A 17711-nucleotide genomic window follows, 5' to 3' on the forward strand; every position below is an offset into this window, starting at 1 on the left:
TGCATTTCACTCCACTTCAGAGATTTTCGTTACAGTATAAGGTACATTAGTTAGTATCACTGGAATATACAACTTATCCTGCAAAAACAAGCCCTCAGACAGCTGCATTGATGGAAATATAAGAGTTATATATTTCTGAAAGTGGGAAGCAAAAATGCTACCAAACGAAAAGCGGACATGTTATTAAGGGTTAATGTTGTTGCTTTTTCTTTTATAGATAACTGCAGCCGACTCCAGTCGGGGGCTGAATTCAGCGTGTTTCACCATTGCTACTGCGTTGTAATTCCATTTAGTGACCTGCAGTCTGTGAACATTGGACTCTTCGATCAGTTCTTTAGAATAACCGGTAACATCTTGTGAGGTTTATACTTGCCGCACACGGTCCTTGCTAATAACCAGTTGTTTGACTGATATGAAACACCCCGAGGGTACAGCCCCACTTAGTGGTCGCCTTGCAGATGAGTTAAGGCAATTTTCAGTGGCTGCGTTTTTTTAGGCAAACCACATGACTATTAACAACCAGCCAGTGAACTCTTAAACGGATATTCTTACAATGGGCCTTTTTTTTTCAGTTTTCGCAAAAAAGGGGGGAAAAAATGATAGATTGGAGAGGTCTGACCGCTGGGACCCCACTGATCTCGGGAATGGTGTTGCTGGTTGCTCATGCGCTACAGCGGCCCTATTCCTCTCAATGGCGCAGGCAGATAGCCGACTGCAGTGATGCTCTATTCATTTCAATGGGGCAGACCGAAATAGCCAAGCGTTGTGCTCGGCTGTCTCGCTCTACTTTATTCATTTCAATAGGGTAGAGCATTCGGCTATCTCCTTGCCCCATTGAGAAGAATCGGGCCGCAGCTGCGCATGTGCGACCAGTGACTCTGTTCCCCATTGCACAATAGAAATGGCATGATGTATCTTCAACTGTGAAATATCAGATTAGTGGGGGTCCCAGCGGTCGGACCTCCTCCAATCTATCAGTTGTCACCCATCCAGTGAGTGGGTGAAAATTAAATAAAAGTCTCATGCCAGAATACAGGTTTAATTCTTTAGCAAGCCCCACGGACTTGCCTAACAGCTTGTTCACGGCTGCATTGCTGCCACAACCAAGACGCAGCCTGCCGACCATTACGTAGGATTGTACCTTTATTCTCTTCATAAAGATGATCACACAACTATGTAGTTTGGCCCTTGGTGCCTCTATAACAGTACAAAGTTGCTGTACAGCTCCTTGGGACAAAACCATGTATGTTCCATCAGACTCTGTATGTATGGGAATATTCTCCCCTGCAGACCACTTTTGATAATGCTATGATCACCCTTGACCACAGAGATCAAAGGGTTGTAGACATTCCTCCAAGCACAACCATTAGAGCAGGAGCTTGGCTGTCGGTAGTTAGCCGTGCACCCACTGGGGGGCAGCAAAGAACACTTCTGCAGGACTTATTCTACAGTGCCATGGAATAAGGCCCTGTAATGCTTAACATAAAAATGCTTATTGACTGTCTTGAAGGGGTGAATGGAAACTTTCCATTGACATGTACTGTATTATATTTGTGTAACCCCTCTGTGGGGACTTAAATTATATCAGAAAGTTAATCTCCCTGTAAGAAAATGTCTATTTTTCTTTATTGCACTTTTAATTTTGATCCTTGATTCTTGCTGTCAGGTTCTTCTCCAAATCATGTTGTGACGTGTCTGACCAGAGACAGCTACACGACACACGCGTTCATACAGCAACTAATGTCCGCACTATCCTTGTTGGAGCGAGCGCCATCTCCTGAACCAATCGAGAAGGACTTCTATTCTGAATTTGCGAAAAAGAAAACCGGTAACGAGCTCACCACTTTTAATTATACACATTCCAGTTGTTTATTACCTCCCCTGATGACGGATAGGCCGATGGGTGCTGCCGCTGCAACCGCATTTCCCCTGCATCATCACTACCATGGAAATGTAGTTGTGGTACACAATTATTATTCTTACGCTCTTAAAGGGGTTTTGTCATTGAAAAAAAAAATTATACTTGCCTATTCCTCCCTCGTCTGTCTTCTTACCAGATCTTCTCCTCTCCGAGCTTCTCCTTATTGTAATATATATACGGTATCGTTGCCATCCTTTTGATTCCTAGAATAAAGTTAACGTGGCATTTTTGCGCGTGGTGTGCGCTGTAAAAATGAGATGCACCTCACTTTCCACCCAAAATGGCAGAATTGCATTTAATTTCACATTTCATTCCATGTACAAATTTTAAAAAGTTTTTCAGTCCATTGTATGGTACACTAAATATTACCACTAAAAACACAAGCCTTCAGTCAGTTATGTTGATGGATAAATACGAGTTAGGATTTTTTGGAAGCTGAGAGAAGAAAAAAGTGAAAAAAGGGTCATTTAGGGGTTAAGGTCTCAAATCATGATCTTCGTAAAATTGTTCCAAAAAATGCAATTTGACTACAATTATGAACATGCCTATCTGTTCCAACCTGTATCTCCTCTCCCTATAGAAATGGACATGTATGCTCAGCTGATCCCAGTATGCAAGTCTATGGGAGGAGTGGGGAAACCCTATGTGTATGACCAGCAATTGGTGCCACAATCTGCCTAGTGAACAGTGTATAATGACATCCTTAAAAGTTATGCTAGACCTATACAACCATTGACGTTATGGTCCTTCTATTCTCATGTAACACAGGAAGAACTGTCCAGGAGAAAAAAGTCTCCAAAAAGCAGGAAAACAGAAGCATGTAGACCACTGCTGGCATTCACAATAAAGCCCTGACTATGGCCAGTGGAGGGGGAAACATCCATCTTATTATACATAGACTTTTATTGGTTTATTCTCAAATCGCTCCTGCTAATAAGTGGGTTACATTGGGGTTTACTGTGTTTCGCATTTTAGAAATATGCAATCATAGGCGAACTTATTCATGAAGCCTTTTATTGCCGGATCATGTGTTTGTTTTGCAAGAGCCATGAGGGGTAGCGGCAATTCAGAGGCAATATTTGCATCATGTGCTCTTGTTTTGAGCATATAAGTAAAGGGACATTTACACAGGGAATCCTAAAGAGAGTTTATTAGAAAGTTTGTTTACCTGATTATTGAGATATTTAACCCTTTCCAATCCTCTGTCTGACATCTAAAGACATTCTAAATGAAGGCTGTACAGCTCCGATGTCGGAAGACATCCGGCAGGGTATTCTTACTGTATATTACTGGCCGCTCTGTTGTTGGGGGCCTCTCCAGCATGTCCAATACCGCAGTACTGGCTCAAGCCAGCAGGTGGCGCCATTGTATAATGGCAGAAAGAGAAAGCCCCCGAGGAAACTCTGAATTCAAAATTGGATTGCAAAGGGTTAACCCCTTAGTGACCAGCCCATATTGTTTTTACATCCTCGCTTTGTGGGATTTATCCCCAGGGCCGTAAAAACACTCGCCCTGGAGATAGCCGACAACCTGGAGCTGTAATTAGCGGGGCGCAAAATCCATAAAAGTAAGTAAAATAAAGTTAAAGTTTCAGATCAAGGATCGGACCCATGAGAAGAGCTGAAACTGCTCACCCCTGTCCTCCGTGATATTCCGCGGCGTTCTGGTCCTTCCAGGAACTGACGTGGCCTTCACATGCACACCAGATGTAAAATGTCAGCCACATACGCAGAAGGCTGCGGAGCTCGGGAAGTTTAAAATCACCCTGCTCCTGGCTAGCATGAACAGCCGAGAGCAGGGTGATGTCACCGGGGATGGATCGTCTCACCACGGACCACTGTATTTCCCAGTCACATGATCGCCGTTATCCAATAGATGATGGCGATCATCTGAAGTGAAAAAAAAGTGTAAATGATTTATCCGCGGACCTTATCCTGGCTTCTGCACATGTGCTCGTCGCCAAAATGGTGGACTCATGCGCAAAAGCTGTAGATTGCCAGGGTAATTTAAAATCTCCCTGCTAAACCAAACATAGCCAAGACCCTGGAGATTTCATGGGGGGGCTGCGGTGCGTGGTCCTTGGTCACGTGATCGCTGTTATCCATTGGTTAACGGCGATCATGTAAAAGTAAAAAAAAGTTAGTGTCACCTCCCATCAAAATTTGAAATCTCCTGGCTAGCCGAGAGCCTGGAGCAGTGACCGAGGGCCGCAGTGAGTGGTCCCCGGTTATGTGATCACATTTATCCAATGGATAATGGTGATCATGTATCAGTTTAAAAAAAGTTGAAGTTTAATGCTCCTTTCAGTTTGGGCTCCATTGTGCATACAAACATAATATTAGGGCCACAATGACAAACAGGGGGATCCATTTTGGGGTTCAAGTCTTCATTCATATGTGTGCTGTACAAAAAATACAGTTTTAAAATGACACAATTGCCAAAAAAATGGAAATCGTAATTTTTTTAATTCTGTGAGGTCAAAATACACAGAACGCCCCTAAATGAACTCGTTAAGGGGTCTAGTTTTCAAAATCAGGTTATTTGTGGAGATTCACTGTCATTTTAGCCACTCAAGTTCTCTACAAGTGTGCAATGGGGCCTAGAACACCTTCAAGCAAAATTTATGTTCTAAAAGCCACCGGCTGCTCCTTTCGGTTTGGGCCCTGTTGTGCATACAGACATAATATTAGGGCCACAACGGATATGTCTCTGAACACAGGACAAACGCGGATATCCATTTTGGGGTACAAATCCTCATTTTTATGTGCACTAGAGGAAAACAAAGCTGCCTTTTAAAATGACATATTTACAAAAATATGAAATTTTATTTTTCCTCCTAAATTGCATTAAGTCCTGAAAAAAAACAACTGTGGGGTCAAAATACTCATGACACCCCACAGTGAATATATGAAGGGGTGTAGTTTTTTAAATGGGGTCATCTGTGGGTGTATCAATCATTCTGACACCTATGACCCTTTGCAATCTTGGCTTGGTGCAGAAAAACAATGTTCCTCAAAATGTTAATAATTTTCCAATGTGCGTCCAGAATAAAGTAAACAGATGGAAATATATCTTATCAAAAATTTGTACAGTATGTTTGCACATGTTTGAGGTATTACAGTTGAAAATGTGAAAAAATAACAATTTTTTCAAAAATGTCTATTTTGACCATCTAAATGAAGCACAATATGTTCCAGAATCACCTTGATATGCAAAACCTTACGGAGTTATTCTATGTTAAAGTGACACATGGCAGATTCCAAAATTTGGCCTGGTCATTAAGGCACAAACCGGCTTTGTCACTAAGGGGTTAAACAGGGCAACAAGCCGCCAACAAACAAGACTTTGCTTATTTGCTGGCTGATTGGGTCATTTTACTCAGCTGCACATCTCCCTGTGTGAATGTGCTGTCAATACCGTATTTGGGACGAACAATCGTATTAAATATCATGCGTCTCCAATACAGCTGCCAATCGAACTATGTAAAATCATTAAACGAGCCCCAGTCTTATTGGTCAATGCTCGTTTAAATCAACGGTCCATGTAAATTCCCCTTAAGGATGGCTCTGAAGATGTGGCTCCATCTGAATTGAGCTGTTCTGTGTTCTTTGATGGCCCCATGCAGCAGAGGATAAGGGAGTGCACATCATAAGCTATGCCTGAACAAACGGGTCAGACGTCGTTGCCGCACGTATGTGATCATTAAGCTAGCAGGAATATCCGGCATTGCCTGGGATTAAAACGTGAATGAACGACACATTAACATGGGTTGAGATTTTAAAGAAAATCCGTGTTGCCCATAGCGACCAATCACAGCGCAGCAGTATAACAAATGAAAGCTGGCCTGTACAAAACAAACAGACACAGATTTTGCAAGGTTTATTCTCAACTGCAACCTAATACGGGGAATAAAGAATGGTTGTGTCGAAGGGCAATTTTGGCATCAACTAATGAAACTGTAGGACAGATGAATAATAAAAATTATTTCACAAGTCGAAGAAGAAATTGTAGAATTTCTGTTGGTGGATAATGTTATAGACGCTGTACATATCACTTGATATCCCGTAGAGTTCCTTAACTCTTTGGAATTTTAGGAGTGCCTTCCCATAAGTGGAGGTTAAAAGTTGGTGTTCCGATCCAATTAATGCGTAATTTTGATGTGCCAAAACTGTGCAACGGCACACGATTACAAATTACACAACTGGGGCGAAATATTGTAAGATCTGTTATTATGACTGCAATAGCAAAAGAAGAAAGTGTATAATTCCACCCATTGTGATACTAGCAGATTTGCCTTTTCAATTCAAAAGGCTTCAATTCCCTTTAAAAACCGCATTTGCGATGACGATCAATAAGGCTTAAGGGCAAACACTTACGGTAGCAGGTGTACATTTAGAAAAAACATGTTCTTCTCATGGGCGACTGCATATGGCGTGCTCACACGCATACCGTCAACAAAACATTTATATCCTAGCAAAAGATGACAAGACTAAAAATGTAGTGTATAGAACTGTACTGACATAGCAGATTGTAGTTACATTCCTTTCACTAGTTCAACTTTTGACATTTCAATATACAGCAAAACACAGATTAGATTAAAAAAATACAAATTCCACACGGACGAAGTCGCGGGTAACAAGCTAGTTTATATATAAATTATGCAGAAAATGTACATCAGGTCGAACCTGCTATACATATCTGTGTAGGTGCACAGAGGCGCCTAGATGCGCCTAATACATGAAAATAAGGGAGATGGAACAATACCTCTGCAGCGCCACCTATTGAATGACAGCATTCCTGCAAATCAATGTCAGACTCTTTAGACAAGCCTTATAACAATGACTGGGAACTGAAAACCAAGTCAGAATCCATACACAGACATCTGTTTTGGGGTTTTTGCCCCTCAGTGTGCAGTTGGTTTCTGGCTTGGCTAGTGAGAGGCCTGTGACATGGAGGGGTATCATCTCTCCTTAAGGAGAGCACCTAGAAGGTGTGTGAAGACACATAGAAGGTGAGCGAGAAGGCTTATAAGGCCAGGCAAGCCCCACTAGGAAATATATGCAAATAAGGCATGCACCTCTTCATGTATCGCTTGCTGGTGTAAATTATAGAAAGAACAGCGTTAGAGATGCCAGTCTTGGTAAATTTCTCCCATAATGTATTTGATGCCGCCACTTCCCACCTATAATCCAATACACAATCGTACATCCCTATTCACCTGCAGTGTTGCCCAGTTCATTATAGTCCCTCCCGGCCAATTGGATACACTGTATCTGTCATCACTACTTTTCTGTTTCCCAGCGCTGGCTTTCCTGACACTAAAAGCTCATTTCCTGTTTAGAAGTTAGCATTTGTTTATGTGCGAAACTTGAGTGAACTGTGAAAGGATTGCCCAGTGCTGACTGCCCACATTGTTTTCTGACAGTCATGTAGGAGATGTAAAAACCTACAGTCCAACCCTTGCACGCAATGTCCTTTCTCTGTGTACCAGTGTGACACTCAGTTTGTTCATGATGATTTTATTTGTCTTTGTCTCATGTATATAAAGTCCTGTCATATGTGCAGCATCCTGGAATTAACGGCTCTTTAAAAGTAAATAACTATCCAACCAGAAAGACTTCTAATTGTTCATTGTGCTTGCGTGTTTATTTTCTAAAATATACATAAAGAATTAAAGGCTGTGTACACTTTTGCACTTTTTTTTCTTGTAATAGATATGTTTTTGGAAATTAAGAATTTTGGTAATTGGCTTTCATTTAAAATTTTTGATTATTTGATTACTGTGCTTGTATTATTTTCAAAGGCACTGCAGGCTGGAGGACAGAAATCTTGGCAAATTCTGTCAGTCAAAGTAATGTGACAGCACCCCACTTAGCCTGCTTCCCTGTTAACATACATTCACTGCCTTTCCACTGAGCTATTATAGAGGACTGTATGGCTGTTCCGGGGGATAATGGAGGAGAGGAGAGCAGAGAAAGCTAATAGTACAGAAGGCAGTAATTAACTTACTCTGGGGGAATTTTCTGCACTTATCAGATGTAAGTGGGCAAGCAAGCAGCTACAAGCAGCTACTCTGAGGATGAGAGATAGCTGTGTAGGGTTGAGTGGGTGTGGTTATGCTACTCAGCATTTGAAAGAGGAAAGGGGTGGGGGAGATGAGAGACCAGCTGATCAGTGCTTGGGATCTCCCCACCACCACCACCAGCCAAAAACTTAAATTTAGGGGAGTCTGCAAACCAAGTATGAGGCTTTCTAAATGCATGAGAAGCAAAAGTCAATGCAAAAAGTACATATTTTTTTCTGCAGGGACTTGGTAATAAATGTGTGTATTGATTTTTCATGCATAAATGTTTCCACAGCCTCTCATATTAATAATGATAGTGTAATATAGTTCTTTGTTTGCCACATAACACAGTAACATCGTATGTTAGGCTGAAAAAAAGACACATGTCCATCTAGTTCAGCCTATTAGCCCCCAATGTTTATCTACATTAGTCATTAGGTCATAATTATAGTATATAGCTGTCTATAGTATAATGTTACTGCCATGTAGTGGTAGCTCTAGGGAGTTATCCTTGAATAATGAGGAGAAATATAATAACATTACTCCGCTTGCATGTGCTTTTATAGCTCTGTGACTTAGGCTCCCAAAAGTCCATTAGATAACCATCCATGACATTCTTTTAAAGGGGTATTCCCATAACAGCAAGTTATGCCCCATCCATAGGGTAGGCGATAACCTGCAGATTGGTAGGGGTCCAACTGCTGGGACCCTAACCGATCCTGAGATTGCAGCCTCAGTGTATCTCCCAAGTGTGGGCAATGGCGACTGCACATGGGCTCCTCTGCTCAATTCACTTCATTGAGACCTCTAGAGATAGCGGAGTTCAAGTGCTTGACTATCTCCATTGAAGTGAGTAGAGCGGAGGCTCGTATGTGTGGCCTCCACTGTCCACACTTGGGAATACATCGGGGCTGCAATCTTTGGATTGTTGGGGGTCCTAGCAGTCAGACTCCCACCACTCAGCATTTTATCCTGTATCATGCGGATGAAGGATAACTTGCTGTAATGGGAATACCCTTTTAAAATTTTAATTTGAAAGACTATATGAGTTCCCAAAATGCACTGCTGTCTCATAGTAGGAAACCAGCAGTAGCTTAATGGATGAAGAACAATCCATTACATAAGCAAATCACGACCAGAAAAAGGCTGGTACATATTCTGAATTATTATCCCTATTTTATATGCTTTTTGCCTCTTAAAGGGGTATTCCCATCATGCAACGTGATTGCAGATCACTAAGATATGCAATCCGTTTATGAGCTGCAGGGGTCTGACCCTCACAAGTCCTAAGATTCCTGCACAGTGGATGAGTGGGCACTGCTGTGCAGCGGTATTACACTGAAGGGATTGGTACGGGTCTCAGAGGTCAGACCCTTACTGATTATCAAGTGATGGTATACCCTAGCAATAGGCCATCACTTTATAAGATGGGAGTACCTCCTTAAATTGTATACCTGTGCCCACATTGTCAGATTACATTCAGTTGCTATTTACCAATGTTCAAATTGAGAATTAATAAAATATAATACATATTCTTTTCTTTTGAAGGAAAAATGGAAAATTATGAACTGATTCATTCCAGTAGAGTAAAGTTCATATATCCCAATGAAGAGGAGATTGGAGACCTTACATACATTGTGACTGAACACAATGACACAACTGGGACTTTACCATCGCTGAATATTTTGCTGTATGTTCTCGCATTTCATGTGAATTCTGCAGAAGGGCCCAAACACAAAGCTTTGCTGCAGCCCAGAACCCTGATCCTTACAAGTTCAGACCTGTTTTTGTTCAATGAAGATTACATAAGTTACCCACTTCCCGATTTTGCCAAAGAACCACCAAAGAAAGATAAATATCAGTTAATGGATGGGAGGCGTATAAGGGATTTAGACCGTGTTTTAATGGGTTATCAAACTTACCCCCAAACGCTAACATTTGTTTTTGATGACTCCAGCAACCAAGATCTGATGCACAGCTTATCAATGGACCATTTTGGAGAAACCCTAAGCCCCTCTGATCTTCAGAAGTCATGCGTTGGGGATAGAGAAGTCCAGTGGTACATTTTCATACCCAGTGCTGACTGCCGTGAAAAGCTCATCTCGCTGCTTGCCCGCCAGTGGGAGATTCTCTGTGGTAGGGAGTTACCTTTGGAGTTGACAGGATAAGATTTATGTTGCACAAGATGAAACCAAATGTGGTATTAATGCTGCTTTTCCCATTTTTATTGACATTTACAACATCTGACTGGGCAAACGAGATACGGCAATCCCTGCCAAGCTTAAAGGGGTTTTCCCACTAAACCCATTTATCACCTGTCCACAGCATAGGTGATAAATATATGATCTCTGGGTGTCCGACCACTGGGATTCCCAGAAATCATGTGATTAGGGTTCACAAGAATTGATCTCTTAGGTCCGACCACTGGGATTCCCAGGAGATTGGGGTTCATAAGAACTCCTTGGTGACCTTCAGATGCTCCAGTAGTTTATTCAGCCAATCAGCTCCCCATATCTTAGCTTCCTAGATTTCTATAATTGTAGCACATTGGGATCCGGATACTGGGGTTCACGATTTAACTGAACCTTAAAACTCAAATATAAGCTGTATGACTGCCTGTCCACGGGCGTTTTTGCATTGCGTTCCCCGCGGCGATAATCCGGCCGCGGGGAACGCAGTGAACGCTTTCCATAGCATTGCTATGGAGAGCTCAGCCCCCCCTGTCCACGAGCAGAAAATCATAGTGATTCTCCGCTCGTGGCCGGCAAATGGCAGCATGCTGCCAATTACCACGATTCTCCGCGGTGAACCTATCTGTCAGATAGGCTCACAGCGGTGATCCGTCTGCCGGCTCCTGCTCCTGTGCGGCGGATATCACAACGCTCGTGGACAGGCAGCCTAACTAAACTTTTTGGAGTGGGACACGCCTTGTAATGCTCACCTTTGTTTCATTACCATTAATTTGCAGTAAATGTATATGCTAATAAGTATTTTTTTCTGTACTTTGTATTTTATTATATTGTATGTTACCATTATTAAGCACATTTACTATCTCTCACATAAAACTGCCACCTCGAGCCAATTGACACTTTGTATATTTCACTCTTGTAATGTGTATTATAAAACTTCTATGTAACGTGTTTATCAGCTGCTATAAATGATCCAAACCAAGCTTCTCACAGTAAGTGCATTAGACATAACGAGGCTCATGTATGAAGAGAGTTCGCGGGTGGAAATGTTGTATTTCAGTCTTTTATAATGGTCATATATCTGCACAAACTACTTACATAATATAAAAACATTATGTTGTTATTTAGCTTTTTTCTGAGCTGAGTCTGTCATTTTTTGACAGTTGCATAAAGCGTTTTGCAACATAAAAGGGGCTTTTGGAGTTTTTGTTTTTTTTGTTAAAAATGCTGAAAACCAATTAAACAGACTATGCTCACCCATCACAGTTTGAGGTTGGACTTGGAGCTGATCTCTGAGTTATGGGGGTGGCCGCACCAGCCTCTGTCTGCCCACAGCTTGTAGGCTGACAGTTCTCTCCATATACATAAAGAAGCTGTCACATTCTTATTAGAGATGAGCGAGCATACTCGATAAGGCAAACTACTCGAGCGAATAGTGCCTTATTCGAGCACCTGCCCGCTTGTCTCTAAAGATTCGGGTGCCAGCACGGGTGACAGGTGAGTTGCAGTGGTGAGCAGGGGGGAAAGAGAGATCTCCCCTCCGTTCCTCCCCGCTGCTCCCCGCCCCCTGCCGGCACCCGAATCTTTAGAGATCAGCGGGAAGGTGCTCGAGTAGTTTGCCTTATTGAGTATGCTCGCTCATCTCTAATTCTTATGTAGTGGGTAGGGAGATGTTGGCTTAGCCCACACACTTGCGTTTTTTTAACGCGAATATCATGGGACTTTCTAATGTTAAAAACAGATCGCAAGTTTGTGCTTTGCGATTTTTGTGCGATCCGCTTTTAACAGAAAATCCCATTGACATTTGCGTTTTAAAAAAACGCAAGTGTGTGGGAGCCCTTAGAGTTGAGCTCCATGTCCAACTTCAAAGTGTATTTAATCTGAAACGCTGCATTTCCGAATAAAACATCCTTGTCCTGAGTTCATGATGTGCCATCACGTGCAGCATGAAACTGATGACAGAATGCCTTTTAATGGAATTTCTAATAGGTTTTACTGTATTTTTAAGTCATTTATGCCCATTACTTTTTCTAAATATAAGAAGTTAACTACCGTGATATATTGACCTTTCTAGCACAGTACATATGGACAAAGGCATACAAACCATTGCTATTGTGGATAATGCACCAGTAAATATTAATGTTTCCATGTTCTAAAAGTTCCATTTCAAAATAAACTTTTGCAATGTATTTCAGTTGATTTAGTGGCTTTTTTTTACATTTACAGGTTTTATGTTCATGTACTGTTATACTACATTTCTACTAATGGCTTGGTCCAACAGTCCTATACAGAGAGAATCATAAGAGTTGGGAGGGACCTCCAGGGTCATCCAGGTCCAACCCCCTGCTCAATGCAGGATACACTAAGGCTGGGTTCTCACATGCTGGAAATCTCGTGTTTTGGCCACAGCAAAAACCCGCAAGATTTCTGCCGGGTTTTGCGGCCGCAACAGAAAAAAAAGGTTACATGCTGCGGCCGGGGAAACTGCGCCGCAGTGACAGCTTTGCCGCGACAGATTAGCTGTTCCATGTGGACGAGATTTTTGACAAATCTCGTCCACATGGCCAGCTAACCCCGGGATTAGCGGCCGCAGGCAAATTCGCTGCAGCAAAATTCCAGACGGAATTTCAGCAGCAAATCTGCCCTGTGTGAACCCAGCCTTAATAATCACAGACTGATGATTGCCCAACCTCCGAAGACTTCCATTGAAGGAGAACTTACTACCTCCTGTGGCAACCTGTTCCACTCATTGATGACCCTCACTGTCTAATATCTAATTTGTGTCTCCTCCCTTTCAGGTTCATCCCATTGCTTCTAGTCTTTCCCTGTACAAATGAGAATAGGACTGATCCCTCTGCACTGTGACAGCCCTTCAGATATTTGTAGACCGCTATTAAGTCTCCTCTCAGCCTTCTTTTTTGCAAGCTAAACATTCCCAGATCCTTAAACCATTCCTCATAGGACATGATTTTTAGACCGCTTACCATCTTTCTGTGAATATTTACCTACTGAGGGTACTGAAGGTCCATGGTCCCTATTGTGGCTCGGCATGCTGTGTACCTCTGCTGATTCCTTGCATCTGAAGTGAGTGCTGCGGGATTTCCTTTGCTTTGGACTATACTACTAGTAGGAACTTTAAAGTTGTCAGTAGGCAATGGAGACAGTGTTTTAAAGTGTTATTTGCTGTCAAGAATGTCAGTAACTGTGAGGCTCTGCTCATATCCCGCTATTCTTTCTGTACAGTATTTTACGTTATGCATTGTTTTGGGGGGAGGGGTTTGCGGGGTGGGGGTTTGCACTACTCCTTTGTATTGAAAAGCATAGTCACAGTATATCAAATGTATGTATTGGGGTGCATTCACAAAGGCAATATCTGACCGATTGCAATATGCTCTGGTATCATGCATGAAAAGAACACATTGAAAGCAATGTGGTTATTCACATGAGCGACTTTTCTACCGTAATGATGGGCCGAGATTGAAAAATCGCTACATGACCTATTTTCGACAGAACCGCCCAATATTCCCTATGGGATAAAAAAAAATCACATCACACTCGTATGGGAATGCAAGTTTCATGCACACACTCTGCACATATGCCAAATGTATACCAAAAATGGAATTTGCACATAGCCTACCCTATATTAAGGGAGATTTCACGCACAGCGGTTTTTTTTTGGTTTTTTTTAAAACATCACTACGGTTTTTGATGCAGATTTTTAAGCCATTCTAGAAGTGCATCCAGCAGAAAGGAGAAGTATAATTATTATCAACCCATATCAATAAACAACCAGCATTTTAAAGTGGTTAGATTCTTGTTTTTTATTATCTGAAATGATAACAAGCTTCCGTTTTAGGAGTCACTGTACGTTCAGACTTCTTGTGTTAATATGATAGGCAATATGATAACCAGGAGACGTGCAAATTACTTAGTTTACCTAAAATAATGCTTTTCCACAGAAAGTTGCCAGTAGGGGTCTCCGTTTCTTATAATTTTCTGTACACTGCCTGCTGTCAAATGAAGTATATCCCTAGTGACAAGATGGATTACAGAAAGTAAAGGAGGGTGACAACTCATTACCCACAGAAGTCTATGGAGACGAGAGGGGAGGGGAAGGCAGGTGACAGATGTGGCAACTCACAAAGACGTGGCAGCAGCTAACTAATAAGTGATGTAAGCTACTGAAATGGCACAAACGCTGCTCAGTACTTTTTTTTAATGTCCTTCATGATGTTATTTGTCTGTGTGTATTTTGCAAAGTTATTGAGCAGAATCTGCTGTTTTCCATGTGCAGTCTATGGAAGGCCTCATAGCAGCGGTCTCCTCCCACTAGATCAAGGACAACTGAAAATTAGAGTTGGAGCCTAGTGAACGGAAAGTTGGTGATAAATGCAGGATACAAGTCACATAAAGGACAGAGATGGTATTATTTCTCATATACACACACAGCAACTTATTCTGAAAAGTCATCTGCAAGGGTAAATACGCTTTAAAGGGGGTCCAGTTGTAAACTATTGATGACCTATCCTCAGGATAAGTTATCAATAGTAGATTGGCGGAGGTCTGTTGCCACAGTTCCCTGCAATAAGCTGTTTGCCGGGCTGTTAGACTCTTTTACTGAACTTCTGCAGGGGGTAGATGGCTCCATTTCCACTTTAGAGGCCAGACTTTGTATTGCAAGCCATTCACTTCAATGGAAACTTTGCCTGCAATACCATGCCTGGCCACTGCAGTAAGAACGTAGCTATCTGCTTCCTGCAGAAAACAGCTCAGTGCACAAGCACGCTGGCCTGACAAACAGTTGATCGGCAGGGGGCCGGGAAGCAGACCTATGCCAATCACCTATTGATAACTTATCATGAAGATAGGCAATAAATATTTTGCAAATGGTCAACCCCTTTAAAGACGAGATTGAGAGGACAGATTTTCTACTGGCCAGCAACTGATATTGTTTTGACCTAAGAAATTCTGGTTCATACAAAACCCATGTGGGTTCCTACAGCGGATTCCAGCTCTGACCACAGCCGGCGACCCTGTGTTCCTGTATTTTCTCTTTTTCTGTGCTGCAGATGGTCGTGGGGAGTCGCTGTCGGACATGCGCAGCACAGATTTATTTTTCCCGCGCTGTCGCTGGGCAATGATGCGGAATCCGCGACCTGTCCGGAAAATTAACTGCGAATGGGCCGCCGGTCCGACGGCTTTCAATGACTTCAATGGAAGCTGCCCGTGCAGTATCTGCACTAAAAAGGAGCCATTCAGTGATTTTTTTTTTCCTTTGCGAATGCAAATCACAATTTCAGCTCATGTGCAGGAAGAAACTATGTGTGTATGTATGTGTGTGTATATGTATGTATGTATGTATATATATATATATGTGTGTGTGTGTGTGTGTGTGTGTGTATATATATATGTATGTGTATATATACATATATATATAATATTATATACATACACACACACTGTGAGGGCACCAGACTGTCTCTTTAGTTCCACTCCCTTCTAAGCACAGAGTCATTCTCTTAATTGCTTTCTCATCATTTTCACTAGGTTCCCATTTCTATTGAGTAGATTTAAGTTTCCTTGCATGTGTTTGAAACTGATAGGAAAAAGGAAGCAGAGTTGTTTCTGTTCCCCTCCTGTTCGTTAATGCAAAGGAAATGAGGAGGTTGAGTTTTGTGTTGATTGGTTGGCCAGATGAGGGTCACTGTACCTAGTCCAGATACTGCAGCCATGTCCACATCACAGCCCTCTAGTTATCAGTTCATTTGCAAGCCGTAAACCCGTGGTGGCTGATGAGGAACTATCGATAGCTGTCAAAATGCTCCTCTCTGGATTTGTCTGGATCCTTTTAATGGCCAATATAGGAATAGTATTTCCACAATCTTTGGTAAGTCCAGCTTTATGATGTAAATGCGATTTGATATTTTCCTCCATTGCTATGGGACAGCTGTTCAAGAGCCACTTATGAAATGGCAAAGACCCACATTGGCAATCTGACCTAAACAATGTCATGCCTATGCAGCAGAGCTAGTGATATTTCATGGGTTACAATGCCTGATGTTACACACAACTTGCAGAACACCTAATGCATAAACTCTGTTATACTGAAAGACTTACATTACAAATAAAATACTTATATTTAGGATTGCCCATTGTTCCCTTATTGCTGCTGTTGAGGTTTCCCACTGTTTATGCACTTCTATGCTTAGGAATAGCAAGTCGGGTAAGGGCGCTTTCAGATAGAATGGTTCATCATTCGCTTATGCAGCCTGTATCGGTGAATGAGAACGACTCAGCCATCGGTATTTAAACCGAACGCTTAGTGAATGAGCCAACTATGATTTTCATGCTTACATAAAATGAACGCTAAGTGAACATATCATTCATCGTTCCAAAGTTGGTTGTGTTTCACTTAACGATTATCGTTCCAACTCAAACGATACAGCGCTTTTTTTGGGGGGGTGGGGGTATTTTGAATGATCATTCCGTGTAAACGCACCATAAGTGGGTTAACTAGAGGTGCTACGTTACTAGTGCAGCTGCTATGGATAACACATTATCACAAAGGCGTGTAACCAGAGATTGGAACAGGGAGGAACATTAAAACGGTTGTCTGGTTTAGAAAACGCATTTTCAAATACCCAGTTTGGAAATTTAGAGTTAATAGCGAAGAACATCTGCTCTTCAGGACACTATCTATTATAGCCAGAGCAAAGCTATGGAGGTCCAGCTATTGTCTCTCTTGCTGACTGGTTCCTAAACTGCACACAATGAGGCTGTTTCATGAAAATGGTCTAAAAGAAAAACTGCTGTAGGCAGTACAAGCTGTGCTGTGATTGGTTGATGTGAACAGCAAGGATAGTTTTCCTTTTAGATGAATGGAGAGAAAGAACCAGCTTTTGGGTTGAGGCTGAACTTTAATCACTCATAAGGTCTGGTCAAAATGGTTTGAACAAATGGATCTGTACAACGCGCTTCGATTTGGGGATGAAGTCTTCCTCAGGTACGTAGAGCAAGTAGGTTAGTGCTGCATGCTAGTAGTGTGAGTGTGGATTTATTCAGCCATGAGCTAGTAATATTTTGACCAGCAGCAAAATTGGGAGAAAGGAAGACACCCCCTTCAGCCCATGGATAAATGTTTTCCCAAGACCAGAGGGTTGCTTTGATATAAGTCATTGAAATTCAACCTGAACCCCAAGTTGTGGCACAACAACTTTTCTTTCTGTTCATCTGGTGGCACTAGTTGAGGGTCCGTGGGAAAGTTTTCTCCTGGCATCCAACAAGGCGTATGGCATAGGGAGTTCTCTAATTCAATCACAGACGCTAAGTGGTCTTGTGTCCTTACTAGCACAACCAAGCTGGATGAGTGTACACCAATATACTCACTTTTCAGTTGATGGATACCTAAACCTACTACACTCAGTTTGCACCTCACAAGTTTTCCTTTTTTTTCTCTAAATATTTGGATGGTTGGGTCCATTTGTTAAGAGTTTTATCATGCGCATCTATAAGTCTTCTGATGTACCTCACAATTGTT

At 42.0% G+C, this 17711-nt stretch overlaps 2 protein-coding genes across 4 annotated transcripts in view; both read left to right on the plus strand.

Annotated features, from left to right (window-relative positions):
* The window catches only part of NISCH (nischarin), a 61169-nt gene extending 48806 nt beyond the window's left edge, over positions 1 to 12363 (plus strand). For both annotated transcript variants that reach the window (XM_066596316.1, XM_066596317.1), the window contains exons 19-21: positions 218 to 346; positions 1667 to 1828; positions 9534 to 12363. In XM_066596316.1, coding sequence (XP_066452413.1) covers positions 218 to 346; positions 1667 to 1828; positions 9534 to 10153 — 911 coding nt within the window. In that variant the 3' untranslated portion in view covers positions 10154 to 12363. The remainder of the gene's footprint in view (positions 1 to 217; positions 347 to 1666; positions 1829 to 9533) is intronic.
* A 3572-nt stretch (positions 12364 to 15935) lies between these two features.
* The window catches only part of STAB1 (stabilin 1), a 201738-nt gene continuing 199962 nt past the window's right edge, over positions 15936 to 17711 (plus strand). For both annotated transcript variants that reach the window (XM_066596318.1, XM_066596319.1), the window contains exon 1: positions 15936 to 16061. In XM_066596318.1, coding sequence (XP_066452415.1) covers positions 15993 to 16061 — 69 coding nt within the window. In that variant the 5' untranslated portion in view covers positions 15936 to 15992. The remainder of the gene's footprint in view (positions 16062 to 17711) is intronic.

The sequence above is a fragment of the Eleutherodactylus coqui genome, chromosome 3, assembly GCF_035609145.1.
Source record: "Eleutherodactylus coqui strain aEleCoq1 chromosome 3, aEleCoq1.hap1, whole genome shotgun sequence".
NCBI classification, from domain to species: Eukaryota; Metazoa; Chordata; class Amphibia; order Anura; family Eleutherodactylidae; genus Eleutherodactylus; species Eleutherodactylus coqui.